Raw genomic sequence first — 25,438 nt, forward strand, 5'->3', positions numbered from 1 at the left:
GAAGCTGGGAGAGAATTTTCCAAACATCAAAATCTCTGATTTCTCCTCTTTGCATTTTAGTTGAGCCCTCGCGAGCCACCTGAATATGGAAGAGACAGTGATGGACTGCGGCAACAGAATTGTCATCACTGTCCCAGGTAAAGAGCAGCTGTGTGTTATCGGCGTAGGCCATCACCTTAGCTCCCAAACTTTCAGCCAGATAGACCAGGGGGGTCACATAAATGTGAAAAAGAAGGGGACTGAAGAAGAGAGGCAGCCAGATCTGCTGGGCCAGACCCTCAAGAAAGGGCCTGAGATAATTCCAGGCCGTCCAGACACACCTATCCTGGCCAGACGTGAGAGGAGAAGAGAATGAGGGACCGTGTCGAACGCCGCCGAGAGGTCAAGCAAAATCAATGCTGCGCTCCCGCCAGCGTCCAAGCACTCCCGAATGGCCTCCACCACCTCTACCAGCACAGATTCCTCTCTTTCGACAAACTCTGTGAGTTTTTTGGTGACAACCTTCTCACACACCTTGGTCAGACCAGGTAACCGAGAGATAGGCCTGTAGTTTCCTGGGCTGCGAGTGTCTAATGATGGCTCTTTTATAAGTGGTAAGATCTTGGCCTGTTTCCAGGACGCGGGGACGCTAGCTGTGTGGAGGGACAGATTAACAATGCTATTCACCTCGGGATTGATCGTCTCGGCAGCTTCTGCTAGCAACCTGGCCGTACAAGGATCAGAAGGAGAGCCAGACTTTAGGCTCTTCAGGACTTTAAGCGAATCAGCCAAGTTCACCGTAATAAAGGCATATTGGCCGTGTATAGTGCCCACTGGAAGAGTCGAGGACATTGCCTCAATCTCATTAACACCTGGTAAAAGAGTCGCCTGAATCGTGTGGATTTTGTCCAAATAAAAAGTAGAAAGAGTCTCGCACCAGGCGACTGAAGATGGAGATGCACTTGCCTGGGCTAGAGGCGACATAAAGCTTTGTACTATCGAGAACATTTCCTTAGCATTGTTTTTAGCACAGTCGATACGTGTAGTGAAAAATTCCCTTTTAGCCTGAGCTATGGCCTCATAATAGATTTTTTGCTTGGCTCTGGGCTTCAGCTTGGCCGCAGGGCAGTAGTCACTGCGGCGCCATGCTCGCTCAAGAATCTTGCATTCGGGTTTTAATTCTCTGAGTCTGGGCTGTACCAGGGTTTAGAGGGAGATCCCCTAGCGGGCCTAAGTGAGTTCAGCGGGGCAAGAGAATTAACAGCCTTTGAAACCCAGCTGGTGAAATCATGTAGTCGACTCTCCAGGTCACCCGAGAGAGTGGGTCTAGAGGTTTCCAGAGTATGAATGAGAGCACCAGGGGCAATTTTGCCAAAGGCTGGTTTGCCACTCCACCCTCACCCCTGTCCATTAAGTGGTTACCGTTGTGAACCTGGCAGTCTTTTCCACAATTCCAGCTGGTGGAGGTGGTTCCAACTATGAAAGGGATGCCCAAGTGAGAAGATGGGGCTCCAATCCAGTATAGTGATGCCCAGTTCTCTGCTCCCCTTTGGTGGCACCCCACTGTATGGGTCAGTCTCACCACTTCTGTGTGAACATGCATGTCCAGATCAGGAAACTGGGCCACCAAAAGGGCCACTTTTGCACCCGATGTAACACTCGAGGTACTAGTAGACCTTAGTCAATCTGATGCCACTTCATGGCCTACCCCTAGCAGCCTGAGCTGAGCCCCCTCCTTTCACTGTATTCTCCCCCCAGCCAACACCATCTGTCCCGCATCTCAAGTCCAAGTGGGTGTAGGGGAAAGACCAGAGGCTGGAGCGCAGCCAAGCGTAAGGCAGTAAATGGAATCCGGCATCCAGAAGCATTTCTGCATGGTCTGCCTTACGCCCCAGGCTTCTGGTCAGGTGCTGCATCTTCTGTTGCCAAATGGCTACCTCCTCCCTTGGGCCCCTTCTGTTCTCCACCTCCTCTTACTCAGCAGCCCCACAGGACTCAATTTGAGGACTGCTACTCTCACCACAGTACCACAGTATCACAGATCCTCCCTTAACAGCCCTTCTTCTAGGACTGACTGGGTCAGGAACAGTAGATAGAGGGGCATGAGCAGCCACAGCCAGGGTCCCGCCCCTCAGGCGCGAACCTTGGACCGACATTGTCCATTTGCGGCTGCTGCTTGTAGGCCCTCCTGCACTGATGCCGTGGGGCTCCACGCTGCTCACTAGGAGTTTAGGCCACAGCGCAATTCATCATTGCAGGAGGTGAGCCGCCAGCCAGGATTTCACAGGCACCCCTCTCTTAGCCCTGCAGACTCAGAAGACCAGGTACAGTGGGCAAGTGGCAGGATATCCATAGGATTAAGACGGGATCCATGGGGTTCGGACGGTGCCTCACTGGAAAACGACTGCCACCTCGGGCCGCTGGGCCACACTCCTCAATTCTATTACTCCTAAATGCAGATGTGTGCAAGAATGTTGCTAAATATATCTTCAGTAACATAGAACTCTGTTTCTGATATGTCAGTTTGTTTACGTCTTTCTTTAAAAAAAATCTTATTTCATTAGGGAGCCCTTTTATTGGCTTCTTGATGTTGTGTTGGGATTATCCCGACCCCTTAACTGGCTTATTTCTTTTTTCTGACAACAACTTTGCTGGTGGTGTTTATTAACATCAGTTCAAAGTCTTTCAGAGTCTCTGGAGTTGCAGATTCCTTTTGTTTCATTACATGATGATTTTCTTTCAAAGGCTTGGCCTTTTTGAAGCTTCTATTTCACACCCTCAAAAGGTCAGGCACTCTTACCCCCCCGTCTCAATCCTGGCTGGGCCAACAGCCGCCACTGCACATGTTCATGCATGTAATGCATGTAGGGTTTGGTGTGGGAAAAACTGTGGGCCACTGCAAAATGTGTGCACTGCTTCGAATTGGAAACTGGAACACCATTCCCACCAGACTTACCGCAGGACCTGGAATAAGCTCCAATTTGCTGGTGCTCCTGGTGCTGCAAGAGTGTGAAGAACAATTCCATAATCCCAGCCTAGCAGTGGGGTACATTTAGAAAACAAAGACGTGTTCATCAGAAGAAATGGTTCTTCGAGTGAAGACTTTCTTCACACTAACATTTTGAACCATTTTAAGTCACTCTCTACCTTCCTCTGTTTCTGGTGTTACGTGTTGGACCATGGATAACACGATTAAGGTTTATATGACCTGTACATTGATAGAGGGCATTATATAGTGGTGCCAATGTATGAATTTGATTAAGAAGACTTGCATACTTAAGGTATTTTTCCATGGCTTAAGGATTGATTATAAAGAATGTAATTTTTTTTAGAGTATACATATCTTCTTCATTGCTTATTTCCCACTTTTCTTTAAATTTGTTGTTAATTTTAGGCCTGACCGGAGTTTGCGGAGTTCCAGGGAAGTCCGCCGCACTATGCGGAGTTGCACAAGCGGCGGAGTGCGTTCCGTCATTCGCGCTGATTTTTAGCGCCGTGTGTTTGTCCTGCGATGTAAAATCAGTGCGGACAGCACCACGGGCATCTGAAGAGTGCGCTGCCTCTTTCTGCTCCTTGAGTAGATGTTCTACTCCAGCGGCAGCTTCCTCAACGCCAATGGAAGGTTTCCCAAAGCGAGCGGTCGCGACCATCTGCGACCGCCCGCTTTGAGAAATCTCTCCGAGAGGTGGTCTGGAGTATGATTATCCTTGCTAATGTTGGCAAAAACCCCACTGTGCAGGGTTTTTTGGAACTCCGCGCCTGGCGCGGAGTGAGAAAAGCTCTGCAAACTCCACGAGCAGAGCGGGATTTTACGTCCAAGCCTAGTTAATTTGATCCTTGATTTGTCATCCTCATCTCTTCTCCTACATGAATTCATGATTTCCTCTGTTTTTTCTCTGCCTCCTACCTTGTCATGCTGGTTTTGGATTTATCCCTTATCCCTCTTTCTACCTTTTTAGACACTGAAAAGCTGAGGCTCCTCCTGGAAGATAGCCTTATGACCCTGCAGATGCTGCATTACTCGCCCAACGCTGCTAGTCTCTGGCCGGAGGTGGAGGTCTGGACGGCTACTCTCCAGGACATTGGTGAGACTCGAGAGAGGCTTTGAAAATGAGTAGTACCTGGGCAGTGTACCTATCACTTCTTCCCTCTTGTACATGCTTCACTTTTGGGCCTAGAATGCTAAGCAGCCAGAGGTGTTTTGGGTTGATCTGTGTGTGAGAGCTGGAGTTCAAATGTTTAAACTCTCGCATGAAAATGCAACCTTTTACCAAGATTGGTGAATTAGTATCATTGTGTCAGAATACTAAAACATCTGTTACTTAACAGTAGCGTGATGTGACATAACCAATCTGGGTACTAACTTGAAAGAAGTTGTCATATTATAAGCTGGTCCCCTACGAAATTTAGAGGTATCATTTTCAATGCAAAAAACAATCATTCAATTCCAGAAAATGTAAATGTATGCAGACCTATTCACCAACAACCAAGGCATTTCTTTGCACTAAACGAATAACTTCCTAAAATTAAATCAATGTTTTAATTTCATCAATCTAAACATCAAATTTAAATATAACATTTTAACATCTGGGACCTTATTATACATACAGCACAGTTTCCTTAATTGCGCCTGGTGCACCTAAATCAAGGAAAATGCTCCCCCTTTTTGCAGCCCTCTGGCGGGGGAAGGGGGTCCCATGGACCCCCCAGACATCCCCTTGCAGGCAGGTACGGTCACTCACTGTATCCGCTTGCGAGGGGATCTCGAATCCCCTTTAAAAGCGTAGGTGGGTTGCCGGCTGCACTGTGAAAACCACGGAGCGGCTTCAAAGCTGCCGCTGCGGTTTCACGGGAATGCGCTGCCCCCCAGGACAGCACGAGTACGCAGCTGCCCTGGGGGCAGCGCAGTCACCATAATGCAGCACGTTTTCATTGTTTGCGCTTAACACACCTTTTAAAAGGTGAGCCCAGCGCAAACAATGAAAAGTCACCATGTGCATAATAAGGGCCTAGGTGTCAGTGCGCCTCCTGAGAGCTTCTTTGCCTCTGGGCCTGCGTCTGTAATACGGCACGGGCGCAGAGGCAAAGGGATTCCCTCATTTACATAGGGCACGCCCCCATGCAAATGAGGGAACACCCTCTGAAGATAGCGCTGTCGCTTTATGGGCACAAGCGCAATCAGTATTACAGAAGGGGCCGCACAAGCGTCTGCTGCCCCTTCTGTAATATTGAGGTGGACCGGTGGCGCACAAAGCGGGCGTAAATGCCTGTTGCACCCCCAGGGCACTTCCATAATATGGCCCCAGTAGTCATTAAAAATCTAGCTAATTCAGCCCTACAAGTAGGCAGGAGCCATCAAGCGCTAAATATTGGAATATTTACGTGCCCTTTTCTGCAGGTGCGGCACCTCTAGCATGAGTATTGCGTCTTCCCATCTCAAGCACTGAACTCAACAGAGGGGAAGTTGCTTTCCTGCTGCTGAGTGCCACTGAGGCTGGGAGGGGACAGGGCTTGGTAAGAAGTTCTCTTGGGCTCTCATTTAGGCTGTTGTGCTAAATCAGACAATTCTCCAGTGCAGTCATTCAGAATCAGCAGTTACTCCAGATGGAACCTTTTCCAGTTATCATTGGCAAATCACTTGTGGTGATCACATCTCACTGCAGGGGTTCCACATTTTCCTTACAGAGAAATGGGGGTGACGGTCATGATTCTCCCATGAATGATTTAATGCAGTATGACTTCAATTCAGTAACACGGTAAAACTGTATTATTCCTAAATAGTGGTTTGTGTCAAAGGTCTGCAATCTGATTATCATGCAGTAAACAAAGGTATAGTTTGTGGAGGGAGAGGAGGAGGGGATGAAGTTCTGCAGTACCTGCAGCCCTCTTTAAGATCACCCCTATATTCAGATCACACACTTCCTCATTCTTGTCATATTTCAACAGAGCTGTTCTTAGAACTGTGGATCACCTTCCAACAGAAGTGGATTTTCTTGAATAAAGTGCTACATGAGATGGACGTTCCTTTCCCACGTTCAGAAATGGTAAGTTGGGTCTGCTTATCTCCCTCTCTGCTCATGTTATGTGGGAGTCTTTTTTGTTGTTATCCTCTTCAACCATGGTGTGAATCTGTTTAACCCGAAGTCCCATGTGTACATCAATGAATTGTTTCCAGAGGCCTCCAATTGTTCTCAAATTCCCGCTCTTTCTTCATCAGCATTTACTATCTTTAAGCACAGATAGGGTCTCATTTAAAGTATAGAGGGTGCAGGTTTGGACTAGGACAGAAAATAGGCCTTGCCACCATAATAAAAATGGCCCTGATTAGCGAATCAGAAAGCTTAAAAAGTGGCTTGCATTTGCAAATCAGCAGTTTTGAATGTGTAACAACATGATGTATATGTTTCTTGCAAGGTATGAGAGGGACTATATTTGTGCTTGTTGCTGGTGATGCTTGTGGTAGTATCAAGGGAAATCAACAGTAAAAAAAAGAACATAAAAAGGACCACAAACCAGGCCCACACACTATCCTGTCAGACCACCCCTTGGGCATTGCCAGATTGCCCTACTTACCAGAGTAAGATTTGGCTGTCCACATCTGTGTTTTCAGTCCTGAAAAAGACCGGCTGCGACTGGTGTTGAACGGTGCATACCTTTGGGTCAAAGCGTTGATGCTCTTTCAACTCATGTCCACCAGTTTTCTCACCCCAAGGCCATAAAAATATGATAGGGTTGTTGTGAAAACATGGGATATCAAGTTATGGAAACACAAACACACATTGATTTGTAGGATTTATTTGTGTTATTTGTATGCCTCTGTATAGATTTCACTCATGATATCACTTTACCACCTTATTGCACTTGACTCACAAAAGTCACTTTGTCTATTTGTTAATGGAAAAATTGTTTATGTGACAGCCATAAATTTCCTTGAAAACAGAGTAAATACTGTTTCTGAACTAATTACTTGGTACTATTGGTTTGTTTTGTTGGTTGCTCTAAAATATTAGTATTTTGAATTTGGACTCTGACAAAACGTTCCTTGTTGTGTTGTATTGATTACTAAGTGCTAAGCAATTGGGTTACCCGATAGAACCAACTGTAGACTATATTATCAACACCAAGGTTCTGAGGGAAATGGAGTTACCCCATTATCATGAATAGATTGCCCTATAGGGCACCGTCAAGGCAGTGGTTGGCATTCGTTCTGTCACCCTGGCCAGACTACCCGCTGCCATACTTTGAGATCTTCGCCAGTGGTACTGCAATTTCTGTTGCTTGAGAGGAGCCAGCACCACAGCAACTCAGTTGAAGGCATTACAAGTTTGATGAGCGGCGCCCATGTATTAGGCAGCCACTCAGCAGATTTTTCTGTTTTTCAAAACCAACTTCCAAAGTAGGAGTTTGTTTTTGAAAACTAATGACTCTGACAAACTGGGAGTTTTCTTCAAGGATGTATGGGTCATTTATATTTTTTTCCAGGGTTTCCATGGTGGTCCCAAACTGAATATCAAAGTTCATCAGCCCATCCGCTCTAAATAGGGCAGATGGTCTGATGCACCTTCAGTGGAGTATTTCTGTCGGCAGAGTCAGCGGGGCACCACTGTTGAAAGCATGATAGTCTGTGCAACTCAAAATAGAGGAGCCAGACTGTGAGGTGGTGGACATGGTACTCCACCATGTTTATGGCGGAGTATTCCTGTCTGTCAAACTAAATCAGGCTCTTAGTGTTGACAAACCTAGTGTTTGGGACCTTGATTTCCAGATGACCGGAGTCTGCAGTGGAGGAGTGAGACATATGAGGATGCATATGGGGAGCTAGAGAAGGAATGCCGGTAGAGGGATTCACTGTTTTGTGCAAGCAAAATCATCTACAAGCGTAAGTCCACAGATCCAGATTCATATAATCAAGCCGTGCAGAGGTTTATGGCCAAAGATGGAACTTTTGACAAATCATACTCTGACTTGGGAATGTGAAAGAGAAGTTTCATTGACTGGGTGTTGGTTATGTCAATTGATTGGCACAACTACAAATACATGAATCTGTTTGCAATCATAAGCATTTTGCCATTCTCACCCCTAAATGGTACTCCTGAAAAAAGGCTGAAATATGGTTCCGGGAAGTAGTAGAAGGTGTTTCTCTACAGGGAGCAGTGTAACCATGAAGGAAAAAGGAATAAAAGGGTACATGTCCCAATGGATACATCCACCATGTTTATCCATGCACATTGACCTATATGTAAACTTCCAGGACTATTCTTTGGATTTTTTGGGAATTGTTAAAAGTGGTAAAGCTACTCAAATTTTATCAGTAAATCTATGAGGAGAGGATTTTGTACTTTCTCAAAACATTTGTGTCTGGTACATTTCAATTTATTTACAACTTCGATTTTATTGAGGCTTTGTATTTTTTGCAAATCACAAAAATACACATCTTCCTACTTGTACATAATAACATATTCTGCATTGAAGGCATGCATTCATCGCAGTTCCTGATGTTATTAAGCATGCATGCTAATGAGACATGGAATAGTCTCACATGTACATACATGTCAGGTTTTTAAAGCATGTATACAAACGTTGGACTTTCATTGCGTGTGCGCAGTAGTGAGCCATATTAGTCGTAGTGCTCCAATCCAAGGGAGGATTAATTGGAAGCATCTCATTGGTTAGGATCCTGTTTATGAGTTAGCTGAAAGAGTCCAAGAGTAAATAAGATCACATTGTTTGTCAGATTCATTGACAGGTGGGCCTTCCCCTTCTAGTCTGAGCCCTCTTCCTTTTCTTTGTGTGCCACCTACAGGCCATAACATTCCAGTACTAAGCCATGCCCAAATGCATCACCTGCATACAAGTCTGGTCGCACTTCTTCTGGATTAACTCCCACTTAATGTGCTCTGCTCTAGGTTGTGTCAACACCATTTCGATAAAGGATTGAATTATACAAGCAGGTGACTAATTGTCACAATGTATACGGATGACATTACGCTGCATGTCAGAGACCCTACTTCTAATACCTCGCCAATGCGTAGATAGCTTATGCAATTCCCTGCCTCGCGAGAATAATCATTAACTAGTCCAAGTCAGTTCTCCTTCCCCTTACTGCTGTAACAAGCAAATTCATTCTTGAGTTCACCAGCGTTCACATGTCTGGGCATATGAATAAGCAGGGATCTAGATGAGATCTACTATGAGAATTACTGCAGGGCACTCACTTGGCTTGAAGACCGTGTCCCAGTGTGGTCTAAATTTCCTCTGTTACCGGCTGGCAGAAATACTGTTGCCAAAACAATACTTCTCCCCAAGTTTTTATGCCTCTTTGTTAATGTACTAGTCCTGTTCACTAGGCACTAACACCACTGTATCTGCTCTAATCTAATAACTTTAACTTGGGCCGGTAAACCGCCTGGAGTCACATAGGAAAGGCTCAAATAACCATTCAACTGGGAGGGATCTGTGCGCCGGACCTGGAGCTATTCTATTACTGCATCCAAGCGGAGTTTGGGTACTTGTTGTACCACCCCACGCCCTTTAGGCTGCATGTTGCCATTGAGACTGACAATGTGGCACCATGCCTGTTGAACACTATTCTTTGGGTACCTGCTGGATGCCCCAAAGCGGGAATAGATACAGTAAAATGCATTGTTTGGTCCTAGAACCACCTTAGGCAACGTGCAATACTCAACTGTCTTTTTGCTGATAAGATTCCTACAATTAGAAACCCAGTGTTGCCACTTAAGGTAGACTGTACAGTCTGCCTTCAAATAAGCCAACTGCTTCTGACCCCCCTAGACGATCTGTACCCAGGAAAAACATGTATCATGCTATAGTCCCTTAGGGAACGCTCCCACTGCACGCCCTTAGACATGTTCAAGTTTTTCTGACTCGGAACTACCTGCAAAGCACTTCACAGTACATTCCCATCGCTCCTGTACCCATGCATGCACTAGAGAACTTCTTGACTGTACACTACCATGGAAGACAAAGCACTTGCCCCCAAAGCAAAAACTCCATGGCCGAGGGCTTTGTGTCCCTCTCCCACAGAGAAACAATGTCAGTACTATTGCACTCAGACCGGTGTGCTCTCACTCAACTTTTGATTGCAACTAATACACATCAAATTCCTCCACAGGGTGTACCACACTATTGTGCTACTATGTAAAATTGGCTTTATCTGGCTCAGTAGGTCCCTGGCATCTTCTTCTTACAAGAGACCCATTTAATGAGTGAAGACTACTGTCGCTTTCCTCACCAATACTGGGCATCCCCCACCATTAAAATGGCAGGGATCGAAATATTCTGAAAATCACACATAGGAAGAGACCCTACCTCGGTGACACAAGACCCAGGGGGCAGATTCCAAAATATTATCTCCCACAAAGGCGCGAAAACAATTACAATGCTTAACATATATGCCTCAAACATGTCTCAAGACTCGTTTCTACCAACAGAGCAACAGCTATGAGGAGCCACAGGGGGCATCAGAGTTGGGGAGATGTCAATCTAGCATAGGATGCTGACTATGATACAAACAATAACTTCTACCAGGGGGCAGGGGTGATGTCAGCCCTATTAAAAAAGGAAATCACTGAACCTCCACCCACAATCTGCCTCCACCCCAACACTAGGGTCTTCACTTTCTGTTCCACGTCCACACATTTTACTCTTGCATTGACTACATATTCATAAACTACTTTCTTCTCACTACAGTTGTCTCGGCTTTCATATCTGATATATCTATCTCAGACCTTATCCATGTGGAACTCACTTGGCATAGAGACCCTCGTCTTCCCTGATATCCCGCACTGTGGAGTCTTAACTCTCAAATACGGAGAGATCCGGTGAACAGGGTTGCTATCTTGGAGGCCATAAACGACTACTTCACACACAACTCATCCCCAGATCTCCTGGTACATACACGCTGGGATGCTTTCAAAGCCACAATCCGGAGCACAATCATACGCATTTAGAAGGGTAGGGCCAAAGAGGCAAGACTCGTGGAAAATTCTCTGACAGCAGTGATACAAGACTTGGAGGTGCTTGACAAACAAAAGCCCACAAAGCTCCTTAAACGGAAACTGGCTATAACTAGGGTTCAACTAAAACTCCATAGAACCAACTGCACGGAACACATCCTCCTAACAATAGGGCAGTGCTTCTACGACCAAGACAACAAAGTGAGCTCCCTCCTTGCCCACAAATTAAAAGCCCAGCAGGCCAGGACCATACACCTAGGTACAACTAGTTGTGGGAATCTGGGTGCTAAAGGAGAGGGATAAGTAAGAGGCCTTCTGTGAATTCTATCAGACTCTCTATATGCAGGACACTGTGGATCCTGCCCACACACAACTTTTTCTAAGTAAATGTGACTCTGAACCCATTGTAAGTCAATGCATGGACTCCTTGGAAACCCCCATGGATACTGAAGAGCTGTGTCAGGCGATCTGAGCCATGCCAACCAACAAGTAAAATGCCAGGGTAGGCTGCCTACCACTAGAATTTTACAAAGTGTTTTTATCTAATATTTTAGAACATCTGCTCCTACTCCACAACTCAGACAACAGCCGGACCACCACCATGTGGGAAGCGGAGATATCACTAGTCCCCAAGCCAGCTAAAATCCTGACAGAATGTGCATCATACCAGCCCATTGCTCTATTAAACGCAAATGCCAAAATCAGTACTAAAATACTAGCTAATGGCTTAGATGGCCTACTCCCAGGCCTCATAGATCCGGACCAGATAGGATTTATTCGTAACCATCAAGGAAATTACAACATCTGTCGTCTGGCTCATCTAAATAAAAAAATAAAAAATCACGTGGGCCCAGCTTTACTCCTTTCTCTCAATGCAGAGAAAACATTCGACTGCATGAGGTGGGCTTTCATGATGGTGGTCCTACACAAACTTCTGAAGAGACTGGGTTTTAGAGGAAATATCTTGGCGGCCTATACTAACCCCACCACAGTGATCATATTAAATGGACAACGCATGGCACCCATCACCCTGACACGTGAATGAGACAGGGATTTTCCCAGTTCCCCCTCCCCTTTGCTCTGGCAGTCAAACCTCTAGCCACCATAGTTCGACAGTAGCACGGCCAATCACACAAGATAAGCCTGTTTGCAGATGATTTCCTCCACACTGCCCAACCCGGCAGACTCTTTGCAGCTTTAACCCCATCTTGGAGGACTTTGAAAGAGTCTCAGGCTTCAGAGTAAACTTGATCTAATCTCACCAACTGAATATCAAAATCATACCAATTGACCTCCTGATCCTCAAAGAATTGACCCCGTTCTGTAGGCCCAGCAGTCAATCAAATATTTGGGACTAAACACCTCACTTAGAGGGGTGGTTGGGAACTAACTGGAGGCAACTCTGCAAAAATGCTCTCAAAAACGTCCAGCGATGGCACCCACTCTACCTGTTTTAGTTAGGGTGTATAAACATTGTTAAAATAAATATCCTCTCCAGAGTCCTATATCAATTTTAAACACTACCGACTTCTATACTAACCCAGGACATAATCCAGCTCCAGAACAATAGACGCCCATTTATCTGGGCGGGGAAAACTCCACGAATCTTCAACAAAATCTTACAGCTCCCAAGAAATGGGGGTCTGGCATGCCCCAACCTCCAGGAATATTACTGGGCGGCCCACCTCCGACATGTTTCGGTGTTGACAGTCTGTGAAAGTGACAAACATTGGCTGCACATGCATTGGGTGGTGACCTGCCTCCTGGTCTGGAACTTAGCATGGCTACAGAGGCTTTCACACCTCCACAAAGACGGCTCTAGATATCTGGGAGCACGCCGATGTGATAGGTGTCAGAAAGAGAGTCACGGTCTTCCCATCTCCCTTTGCTAGAAACTTGGAATTCATGCCAGCCCTACAGCCCGCCACTTTCCCAAAGTGGGAGAGGGGTGACTGCAGAAATATGGGTGACCTCTTGTGGGGCAACAACATTAAATCATTTGAACAATGCAAATAAAATTTCAATATCACAGAAATGTTTCAATTCCAGTACTACCAGCTCAGACAATGGGTATCCACCATCCAAGACTCTTGCAGATTTATATAGCGCAAACTCGACCTGACGGTATTGGATTGCTTTACATGAGTACCAGTTACTTTACACAAGGACTGTTGGACTTGGCCCTTCTGGCAGGTTCACCCCTAAACTTTTTGCTTTTAATGGTGAACCAGTAGTAGTGATTTTTGGTTTCTACACACTTTCACTGTGTCCCAGTGGAAAGTGCGTGCGTGCGCACTCTGAGTGCATGTGGTGAGATAGGCCTGCCCTCCCATAGGAATGCATGGGAAATGTATGTGTCCCTGGTAGTTCCTGATGCGTGGGGTGTACAGGCTCGAGTCTGGTATGTGCGGACTCGTGGGATTGAATGCTGCGAAATGATGTATGTGGCGTGTATGTGTCTAGTTTGGAAGTGCCACTTCTAGACATGGCTGTGCGTGTGCTGCAAAGGTACTGGCACGCGATTGGCTGGAGCTGGCTGGTGAGCCTGGCTCCAGGAGTCTGTATGGGTCTGCCCGGTGGTGAGTGTGGAGATTAGCATGCTGATGGCTGGAGAGGAGTGTACCTGGGTCCTGAATAGGGCTGGGCTGTCCCCACACAATCCTGGGTCCGCCCCCTGTGGTGCGACTGATGACCCTAGCCCTGCCAGTGAATAGAGTGAGGGGCTGAGCACATCAAGGATGCTCCCAAACCAGCTGCAACTGGTTTTTCCCCTCACCCTGAAGCCAGACAAAGGATTTTACAGTATAAGAAGGGGCTGTGTCCCCTTACAGTTTGTTCTCTTTTCCTGATCCTACTTGAGGGGGCTGCTGCTGCTGGCGCCAGGAGGAACCACCACTTGGGACTGCCTTCCTGCCTGGAGGGCCCAGTGAGCTGGCCCATGGCCCAGCCTTGCCCCCCCCCCATCTTGTTGCATTCTTGCAAGGACTTTCTACTGGACTTTGTATTGCCTTTAGCGCTTGGGAGCGCTTTTACTTTTACTGGGACCTGTATATCTCCCTCTAGCGCCTGGGAGCGCTGTAGGTGTGCCACGAGCGCTGGGAGCGCTTTATTTGTTAAGGCCGGTGCCCACCCGGCATTGTCCACGTCCGAGGGTGCCCACCCCTCTATTTTGGCCCGTAAATTGTGCCCGAGATCGTCCCTGCCACCACCTGGCGGCCGAACCGGAAGTCAGGCAGGCCGGGGGCGGGACATCGGGACAACCGGAAGCGGACGGGAGCCCACCCCGCGCTCCGGAGAGAGGAGAAGGGGAAAGAAGTGTGCTGGTCCCCCCGCGGGGCTCTCCCGAGGAAGAGAGCCCCGCCCGCCGCTGTGAGCAGTACCCAGCCCCCAGGAGCGGGACCGGGTGAACAGGAGGGCCCTGCCCTCGCCAGAGAGCCAGCGCGATGTCGGAGCCTCCGCCCTCGAGCCCGGTGAGTGTGGACGGGCAGGGGGAGAGCTCCAGGCAGGCCCGTAGCGCATGAGAGGCCGCTTTGTTTTCAGAGCCCACGAGGCTCCTCCAGCGTCCGGGGGCATGTTGGTGAATGAGCCCTGAGAGGCTCAAGTGGCCTATTTGAGTTACGGGCCCCAAGAGGCTCGTTGGGGCAGATTTGTTTCGTTTGGAGCCCAGAGGGTCGAGGGGGCATTTTGTTTATTTAGAGCCCAGAGAGGCTATGGGGCAGTGCTGTGTTGAGAGCCCAGCGAGGCTACAAGAGGGGGCAGTCAGTTGTCCAGAGCCTGCGAGGCTCCCACGTTGGCCCTATCATTGTCCTCACAACTGCCCAGTACTTCGTGGGCAGCTGCTCCGTTTAGGCCCCTGACTTTGGGACACAGGGCGTCCTAGCCCCCACAAGGCCAGTTGGCCTAGGGACAGTCACAGGTGGTGACTAATGTGATTTCTGCGCTATTGTGCTTACACCTCTGACTGTATGTTTATGCATCATGTGTTTTCCTTCCCTACACCTCTGAATGTTTCTTTGCATCATGTGTTGTGCTTTTATTCCTATACCCCTACATGAACTGTGATACTTAGGTGGTTGTTTTTCTCCTAGTACAGGTGTTGCTAGTGAGGTCCTGGTTCCCTGCGCAATATTCTCCTAAGGTGGTTAGGGTTGCGTAGGTGGTACTTACCTGTTACCAGTAGTTACTGGTTGTGTGCTAAAGTGATTATTATTCTATGATCTACAACGTGCTATTTCTAACAGTATTTCTAGTTCTAAAAGTGCTGATTCCTGACAGTGGTCCAGGTGGCCCTGTCTTGTATATATCCCCTGTATCACAGGATGTTGAGCCACTCCAGAGTTCAAACCTGGTTCCTCAGCTCCAAAGTGGGCAGCTCTGGCTGTAAGGTCACATCCTCTCCCCTACTAGGATGATGCTCATCATCACGGCCCCCAGCTCTACCGCCCTTCACGGCCCCCCAGCTCTACCCCCCTCCTTTCCTTCGACTCCTCCTCCCATCCACAGACACCCTCCCTTTCACGGGTTAGCATTTACGCCATTTCCTTACGAAAAGCTATCTCCCTAGCAGGATTTTTAGGCGGACTGCTGGCACTGATGGGTGGTGGGAGGGCAGGAGGCTTTGTTGCTTATGCCAACTAATTGTGTCTGCACTGTTTTGTAATGGAAAATGAATAAAAAGATCTGTTAAAGAAATGGTTCTTATCGACCACGCCGCTGTAGTGCCAAAGACCCTGGCTTCTTGCATTTATTATGCGACTACTCTCGTGTTGATTGGTATTTGGAATCCATGTTCAGCATTACCTGCAATATTACTTACTTTAGACCCCAGAGTACTCCACTAGTGGCACTCCTAGGATATGTTGAGGATGTACCGGCAGGGATTAGCCGCCCCGTAGCCCTATTGCTCAAACTAGCTAAGTAATAAACTGGATCCGTGGGACGCAGAATTGGCTTAAGGACAGAGTGTACTGCCACAAACAGCTTGAACAATACTGGGAACTCATGCCTGGCAAATCCCGCCCTTGAGATATTTGGGCTCCGGTCGTCAACTATTTGGCACTGCAGAAGGAGAGCTATCCCACAGCACTCGCTGAGGTCCATGGAGAACAGGCCCTACCTAAGTGCCCTTGGTTGAGTAAAAGTGCTTCGGACACTGATGTTTGTGGTGTGTGGTGGCCTTAGAGCAGGTCACAGTGCTGCGTGTAAGTCGCAGTAATGGGGACCGGCACTCTTCCAGGCAGGGGTGCATGTTAAATAACGGCACAGCAGCAGATCCTCTAGTTATCAACTACTGTAGCATAACATTGACTATATTGTATTGTATTGCGTGCCACAATCATTCATGTAACAACATATGCCAGTGTGTGCTCTTGTGATCCGAAGCATACTCAGATACACCACCTCCAGTGAATTGCTTTTATAGGATGTTAATGATAATATATAAATATATATATATCACAACCAGTCTCTCTCCTCAAAAAGAAAGAGTGTGACCAGCTCTGGGGGTAACAAACAGACGGCATTATTGATGCAAATTGCGCAGGCAAGCAAAGGGTCCCTGAAACGCTAGGCAGATGCGTTTCAGACTTTAAATGTCTTCAGTGCCCGTTTCAGATGTGTCCTTGGTGTTCAAGGGGGTCCGTTGCTCTGATGTGAAAGGTGTGGCCACTCCACATCACGTGACCACTCGCCCCTCCTTCGCCTCACAGGTGTAAGGCACCTCGCGCTGTTCCTGCAGCCCAACTGCATGCTAGGCCTTGGAGTCCACTGCGTGAGCCCTTACAGTCAAGAGACTTCAAAAACAGAAGGCGCTGCCTCCAAACATCGCTGGACAGTGATTCCACGCCATTACTGCAGTTGCGTAGCAGGTAAAAGCCGCCCTTTGTCCCCCTTATCAGGCAGATCAATTCTGCCTCCTCTCTCCCCATGCGCCAATCTTCACCTTGTGGGATTCCAGCATCAAAATATATTAAAAAACAGATATGCTCTGCTCCAGATTTAGGCCATTCCCCCACCAGCCCCATTTCGAGTACGACACACCTCCCTTCAACTATTTACTTTGGGGTCAGACCACAGCCTGTGGAAGACATTTTGAAGCCTTCAGCCCTGTCTGATGGGCCAAAGGTCCCATGAAAAAATCAGCAGAAAGACAGGTAAAGGGTGACACAAAGGGCCCCAGGGTGATTTAGGGTGATTTATCCCATGGGGATTGTGGCCGGTGACACATGACGTGCCCTCCTATGCCTGCACTGTCCGGGCGCGCACTGGTTGCCATGCACGACATGTTGCATGGCAACAGTGCGCCTGATGTCCTGGAGGCGCAGCAGTGAGGCCGGCATTGCCTTCAGGCTCTCTCTTAGAGCTGAAGCATGCCGCCACTGTGGCTGCTCCGCGGCACACCACCAGCCCCATTGTAAACTTGCGATGCAGCGGTCAGGATGCAGCCGACTTGGCGGCGTTCTCTCGACTGCAGCTGGCTGGCGGTGTGCCTGACAAACTTGTAATCGGGCCCTTTGTTCTGGCTGCAGCAATATGGATTGGCCTATACAGCCTGTTCAGTGAGTAAAAGGAGCACATTAGGCTAAATTAAGGGATATGGTTCTCAAGGTAATCATCTAAATTGTCATGGAAAGTCAACAGTTAAAAAACTAAGTTAATAAATATCTATATTTAGGGGTTACAAGAAATAATTCACTAAGTTGATGTTCACACTTTGTAAACACCACTTAACAATACCAAGGTATATTCATAGTTTTAAACAGTCAATGGCAGATTGTGGGGAGGTTTGGGTGCCCTGACCCACACATGCATGTGTGGGGCAGTAAAACGTTTGATGCTTTGATCATTACATGTATTAGCCTGCTATTAAATGTGTACTTGTCTACCCCGTACTGCATGATTCAACTACAACTAGTTATCGCCGCCCTCTGTACTCTGGGTGACAAATGCCTGGTTTTTAGGTGGTCTGCCTAGAGCCAAGGTTGATTCTGAACCCTCAAATGCAGCTCTGGGCACTGGACTGGCTAATAACTACAGTACACCCAGCAAGCATACCAAGGACTAATGGAAACACAGGAGAACTGAGCTGAGCTGGGCATAGACACCCTAGAAAGGGGGGAGGTACACAGAAAGGGCAGTCGTAAGTGGAGGAACCACCGATGGTCAAATCAGGCCAAGGGACAGAAACGGCACAGCATTGACAAGCAACTTCAAAAGGGATAGCAGCGCATCAATAGTGGGCCCTTCAGGGCCCCCCAAACCGGCTTAAAGTAAGGTACCCCTGCCCACTGTGGACAATCTTCAAGGGATGATGCACATCCTGGTAATGAATGACTGGACTGTCCGATGTCCTGCAAGTGACAGGGGAGGGGGGGTGCACAGTTATTGCTCTGAGCATGCCACTCAACAGCTGTGGCACTCAAAGACATTTAAAAAAAACTACAGTCCACCTAAGCTATGGGTCTTTGAAATATATTTATTATGTGAACTGTTTGATACATACCAATCCAATCAGTGGGATTACCTATCATGGTTGTCAAACAGCAAATGATCAGTGTTTCTTAAGGTAACCATAAGAAGCAAAAAATCATGCTTTGCTTTAGATGTGGCTAGATTTGCATCTGATAAGCATGCACAATATGCTGTGGGCACCTTTTTGCATCTATGCAATGCCATGTATGGTCAAACTTGATATCTGAGCCTAAAAAAAGGTACTTCGGAATTTCTTCTCTATATATTCCCATTCTTCAGTTTAAGGCTGCATGGAGGGGCAGCTTCAAAAGAATCCACAAATGGCTGATTTGTAAACTCTTCCTTCAATCAGTTGCTCTTCTTTTATGTATTATCCACATATCCTGAATCTTAGAAATAAATATCTTTATTTCAGCAGGTTGTGGGGCAATTAAACTAACAGTTGCACTTTGTTTCAGCCATAGGTGGATAGGTTTTCAACTAACTTTAAAGTATCAGTCGATTAAAAGTCACACTTTTAAATGTTCATTCTATGGAACACATCTTTTATTATCATTTTCATACATAACTTTACAAGCCATCCACTTTGTCCATCATGTGCCAGCGAGAATCTAGTATAATATGATGGTTTGTACATGCTTAACATTACCATATCTCTGTGAATGTTCATTTTAGATTGCAATAGCTGTTCAGCTGTTACTGGTTCAAAGCGTTAATCAAAAGATGATCATACTCTGTTCAAGTAAAGTCCAGTGTTAAACCTTCTGTTTATGTTCATGTTTTCAGGCACAAAAAGGATGATGTACTGTTTATATCAATATATTTGTATAGATAAATTGCTGCTACTGCTATTACTATATTATGTAACAACGCCCAAATGAGGAAAGTATTCAAAGGACTAATAAAGCCAAAATATAAAAGTTTTTCCTCCTTAAAAATGAGTATAATAAATCTGATTTATAAAGCAAACTGGTGTTCAAGAGCATTTACTCCAGTTTGAGTTCCAATAAATGTTACCCACCAGAAGCTGGCAAACTGTGCCTAAGGCTTTGAGGCAGTTTTCAGAAATGCGGTCATGAAGGATCAGGTGCCAATACTTAGAAAATGTGATCATCTCCTGAGATTGGGCTGTATACTGGGTAAGAGAGACATTGTGCAAACATTCCTGACTGGGGGACAGGAAAAAACGAATTTTCAGTTGTGGAAGAAGAGATTTACAAAGCCAGAGAATGTCCTCAGAAATATTATGAGATATGGAGGACCTGATTAGAACACTCCCCAACTTGGGACACATAACCCCCATCATATGGGATATGACAAATGGTAGTCGAAGATGACTCCTGAGTACTGCGTGCCCCCTGGCCCCCCACATCCCCAGTACTGTGACACAGTACCTCCCCCCAACATATGGAATCGGGTTTGGCGCTCCTCCAGGGTTTCAGTATTGTAACTCTGACTAGAGAGTCTAGAGGGGATGGTATTGCAGTTGTTTTTAAATCTTGCTACTCTTGCACCTTTGTTAAAGAGTCTCTTGCTGGATGTGAATGTGTGCGCTTCGAGATTGCATTTAGTGCTAGCTATACCATGTCTGGGCTATTGATATACCGCTCGCCGGGACCTTCTGAAGAGTTTAGGGTTGCACTTATCAACACTATAAACTCCTTGGCAATGAGAGCTGCCAAATTTAGCATTATCGAGGATTTGAAATTACGTCTTGATAGCTCCGATGATACCGAAATGGGTAATTTCTTAGCTGACCTGACGGCATGTTAACTGTTTTAACTGGCCCATGGTCCCACCCACTCGGCGGGACATTTGTTGGACCCAGTTTTCTTCAACCTTTCCTTCCATACTGTCCACACCCCTACCCCGGTGTGTTGGTCCGATCACTATCTAATTTCTATGACCCTTTCAGGGGTTGTGCCCGCCCGGAGGGTGTCCCTGAAGTTCTCATTTATGCACCCTTGGCACAAATTTAACATCAATCAATTTCACGACCTTCTCTCTACAACCACCTTTATCATGCCAGATGATCCAGATGCGGCCAATAGGGCACTGTCTGACTGGGTTCTCCGCTCTCTGGATTATCTCATTCTGGCAAAGTGGTCTAAAAGCAGTACCATCAAATCCAGTCCTTGGTTCAATGATAACTTTTCACCTTGCATAAAGCCTGTAAAAAGTTGGAGCGAGCCTGGATACGGCACTATGACCCAATTTCGAAGGGGTATTATCAGGCAGCCATTAAGATGTATCATAGGGCTATTCAGACTGAACGGGCATCATACTTTTCGGTTGAGATTAGGAACAGTAGCAATCCCTCCAAAAGCATTTTTTCGATACTCTAATCATTGGCGGTCTCTATAGCGCCTGTGATTTTGTTGAATGAGCAATGTGAGGCTCTTGCCTCCTCTTTGATAAGAAAGTGGAAAATAACTATAAGACCTTCTCACAAGCTACTACGTGCCCTGACCCCATGTCCAAATCTCTTCTGATGCTCACTTTGGCCGCTCTCCCTCTGATCTCTCACGATGAGTTGTATGGGCTTTGTAGTAAGCTCAAGTCTGGTTCTCCGGCTGACCCCCTTAAGCCTGAGCAATTCATGAAATCACTACCTGTGCTCCTTTCACCTTTGGGCCAGCTGATTAACCTGTCCCTATCCACGGCAGTTGTCCCTAGGACTTGGAAGCAAGCTAGAGTGATCCTATTGTTAAAAAAAAACAACCTTGACACAGCGAAGCTAGCAAACTTTCGTCCCATTTCTCCTCTGCCCTGGTTCTCCAAGATCTCTGAGGCCTATACTAACTCCATTTTGTCTAGATTTTTGGAGGACAATAACATAATAGACCCCTCCCAGAATGGTTTTCGTTCTGGCCACAGCACTGAGACTGCTCTCCTAGTTGTGACCGAACATCTGAGGGGTTATCTAGATGAGGGCCGCACTTCGGCACTGATTTTATTAGCTCTCAGTGCCGTGTTTGACACCGTCTCTCACAAGATCTTGTTACAGCGGTTGGAGGAAGTGGGCATTATGGAATCGGCCCTGGATTGGTTTGCCTCTTTTCTTGCTGAGAGGACCTTCCAGGTAACAGCCCCCCCTTTTGCTTCCATGTTCCATACTTCCAAACATGGGGTGCCACAGGGCTCAGCTTTGAGCCCCACACTTTTCAATCTTTATGTCCAACCATTAGCTGCCAAGAGCAGAGGGCTCACAGCCGTACCATATGCAGATGATATACAGTTGGTAGTTGCACTCTCTGACAACTCCGTACGGGACGCTTGTAAGTTTCAGAGCGACCTCGAGGCTGTCGCTGAGTGGATGACTGCCAACTGTCTCCAGCTCAATGCCAGCAAGTCGGAGGTCTTGCTAGTAGGGAGAGATCCTGAGCTGTGGAGTGAACACTGATGGCCGGCCACCTCGGGCTGTGCACCAGCCCCTAAACAGGTGGTAAAAAATCTAGGTGTCTGGGTGGAGTCTGCCCTTACTTTTCAGATTCAAACCAAGAAAGTGGCAGGGACCTGCTTTGGCATATTGCGTGGGCTTAAACCACTGCTGGGGTTTTTTGACCCACCTATTGGGCAGGTCATTGTGCAGGCTTCCATCCTATCGCAATTGGACTATGCTAGCTCACTCTATTTAGGAACAAACAAGACTGAAATCCAGAGACTGCAGAGGGTTCAAAATGCTGCTACCAGAACTCTTCTTGGCCTGCCCAGAACGTGTTCTATGATGAGCGCCATTCGTCGGCTACACTGCCTGCCTGGGGCCAAATGCGTAGAGTTTAAGTCCCTCGGCATTGCTTTAAAAATGTTAAAGCTCTCTTCGGCAGTATCCTGGCTAACCTGCTTGTACCTTATATTCCTGCTCGGCAACTCTGGTCGATGGGGCAGCCTCTGGCGGTTGTTCCTCGGGTGAGGAGGGCACGTGGCGGCGGACGCACCTTTTGTACTTTGGCAGCCAAACTTTGGAACCTGCTACCTCTGCATATTCGCAGCACGGATAACTATCCGTCATTTCGTAAGGCAATCAAAATGTACCTCTTGCCTCTGCTCCAGGCTTTCACTCCTGTAGCTTTGCAGTTTTCTGCTATCAGCGCTGGGACGCCCCTTTGCTGGGGCAGCTGTGCGCTTTAGAAAATGATATAACATAACATAACATATTTGTGCACACCGATTTGTATCAGTGAATACTAATATTGAGACTGTTGCTGGAAGCAGTCAAAGAGAATTATGTTGGCATTATTTTATACTTGTCTGTGTCTGTAAATCTAATGGATTCTAATATTCTATGGTTGCTGAAGTTTTTAAGAATAAAGATTTTCATTAAAAAAACCTAAAGGTGATCATATTATACAAGCCAAGTTTGATGTCATGTCAATTTATGGTCTGGGAGCGTCTTTGCAGAACATCTACAGAGTTATGGTAGTCCACTATGCATTACCCACTTCATCACTTTACTCTCACTGTGTCATCCTGACATCACTCAAGAATCTGCTTTACTGTAGTTAAAAGTGTCTTCTGAACAAGGCCATGCCACTCCACCAAATCCCCCCAAAAATTCTGGAGTTTTATATAGCACGAACTTGACCGGAATGTATCAGGTATCAGAGCGCTTTACATGAGCACCTGTAGCGTTACAGAAGGACACATTGATTTTTGTTGGGCCCAGGGAGATTACGTGATTTGCCAAGAATCACAGGATGTTGAGCTTCATTGCTGAAACTCGAACCCGGTTCCCCAGATTTGAGATCGACAGCCCTAGCCGTTAGGCCACATCCTTCAGATACGCTGGATCATGGCTGGAAGCAATAGGTGCTTCATGCATTTAAACAAGAGTCATGACAATTAGACTCAATATATGGGTTGTCTAAGGCAGCCAGGGTTGGCAGCAGATTTTAAGGCAGCACGTCGGCAAATAATTCTTATGGAATGTCCTCACAGGGGACTTCAAGGGAAATCTTAAGATGCCACTTACCCATAGCCAGAAGTAAGACTCACCTGCAAGGAAGCCTTTAGACTGCTGGACATTCTGTGTACTAATTGTATATGCTGTGCATGTGATACAATATATAATGGTAAAGTTAGCTATATATTCCGTGCAAGGACCCAGATAATATAGGATGTAAGATGACAAAAGAACTTCATCACAAGAACTTGAGAGCCCTTTGTAGCCCTTTGTTCATGTGACTGGATACAAATGTCTTGATTTATATTCAGATTAATAATATTTGAGTTTCTATTTTGCAGACTGTGCTCCTATAACAGTAAATGCGTCTGATAACTGCATATAAGTTATTTAAATTTGATTTATATAGAATCTTCGTCACTCTTCGGGCCAATTCACAAGTGTCAGATTAAGAAAATCAGAATGCTTTTTGTCTGGACTGTTCCTGTTATGGGGACGCATTTCTGACTATTCGAGGAATCACAGTGGATCCCAAGGGCCCTCCAACAATACACAACATACACTGATGTTTTGAAGTTTTGAGTTTGGTGGAAAGTTCTGTATATGTAAATGTGACATGCACATGTACCTTTATTTTTTTTTCTTCCTGTAAAATCTCCGTTGAGAAACTCTTTCTCTGGAGGCCTCTCTCAACCATGGTATTGTTCACGCCCCATTCTCACAATGGAAAAGCCCCTACTTTTAGTTTTTAGGGGAGCAAAGCTGTGTGTATTTTGTCAAACTACCTGCAAGGCATATTTGAGCACCCACCAACTTTCAGTTTTGAGGGTGTTCACGTTTGGACGTTGCTCCCCAAACACTTATAGAATCCAGTCCCATAGCCTTAAAATGAGAAATTTGCAATTCTACTGCATGGGCTGAATTGCAGCATTTGTAGGTATAACTTATAAATGTGAAATTCTATGATAGTGATTGGAATTGAAATGTAATTGAGATTTTCTGTTTGCAGTTTGACTATTTTGCTTTTTTTAATACACAAGGGAACCCATTGGGTAAGCTAGGACCATGGGTGATCAACTACTATAAAAAACAAAGGTCCTAGTAGTAAGGCAGAAACATTATGTACAGTATATTTTTATAGACTAGAGTCAGCACTATAAACTCAGTTCACTCTGTGTACCCAGCCGGGCGGCAGGTGTTTATTTTACAAAAGATAAGATAATGGATATCCAGCACTGCTGCTAAAAGGTTGAGACCATCGAGCCATCACCTTGCCCATCTTCGAAGGGCCCATTCCCCACCGTGGGACGCCCATCACAACAAGAGCACGCAAACGGCAATTCCTCGCGGCTCTATATGTTTCACCAAACGGACCGCGGCTCCCGACCCTACTGAGAGTTCACGGAGTCCGTCAATAATTAAGGTTTTTTAAAAAAAGTACGGCTGCACTTTTCCCTATCAGGTCACTCCAGCAGTTTGCAACCGTGCCAAATACCCTGAACCCCCGACAAGCCTTGTGGCTTCTCATACTAGCAGCCTTAATAACGGGACTTGGTTGGAACTACACCAGGCAACTAATTACAATAGTCCTGATGATGATCCCGGTTTATTAGGAGCCAGGGGATCGAAACGTCCACCTTTTTAAATACAGCACTACATATATGACCATTGTGTTTAAATGCGTGTAGTAACTGTATTTGTGAGCTAGCAATGATAAGTAACGGTTTACAAGTCACAAAATTGGCTCCACTTCTTTTTGCCTGTTATTTCTTTACGTTATTTATTCCTTCGCTTTGAATGATAGGTACAGGACTGTGCCCTATCACCTGTTTGTATGTCAAATTGTTATTATCTTATCTTTTGTCAAATAAACACCTGCGGCCCGGCTGGGTACACAGAGTGAACTGAGTTTATAGTGCTGACTCTAGTCTATAAAAATATACTGTACATAATTTTTCTGCCTTACTACTAGGACCTTTGTTTTTTATAGTGTTTGAATATTTTGCATCCCTAGTTTTACCTAACATGCACAAAAGGCTTGGTGATTCAGGCCAATATCGCAGATTGAATGCTGTCTGTATTACATGTGCGTGATTCAGGCCAATATCGC

At 46.3% G+C, this 25,438-nt stretch overlaps 1 protein-coding gene across 2 annotated transcripts in view; it reads left to right on the forward strand.

The window, feature by feature from the left end:
- Window positions 1–25,438, forward strand: part of DNHD1 (dynein heavy chain domain 1) — a 659,975-nt gene that overhangs the window by 313,697 nt on the left and 320,840 nt on the right. For both annotated transcript variants that reach the window (XM_078658741.1, XM_078658742.1), the window contains exons 19-20: window positions 3,939–4,064; window positions 5,926–6,023. In XM_078658741.1, the coding sequence (XP_078514867.1) occupies window positions 3,939–4,064; window positions 5,926–6,023 (224 nt within the window). The remainder of the gene's footprint in view (window positions 1–3,938; window positions 4,065–5,925; window positions 6,024–25,438) is intronic.

Source organism: Lissotriton helveticus, chromosome 8, assembly GCF_964261635.1.
Source record: "Lissotriton helveticus chromosome 8, aLisHel1.1, whole genome shotgun sequence".
NCBI lineage: Eukaryota > Metazoa > Chordata > Amphibia > Caudata > Salamandridae > Lissotriton > Lissotriton helveticus.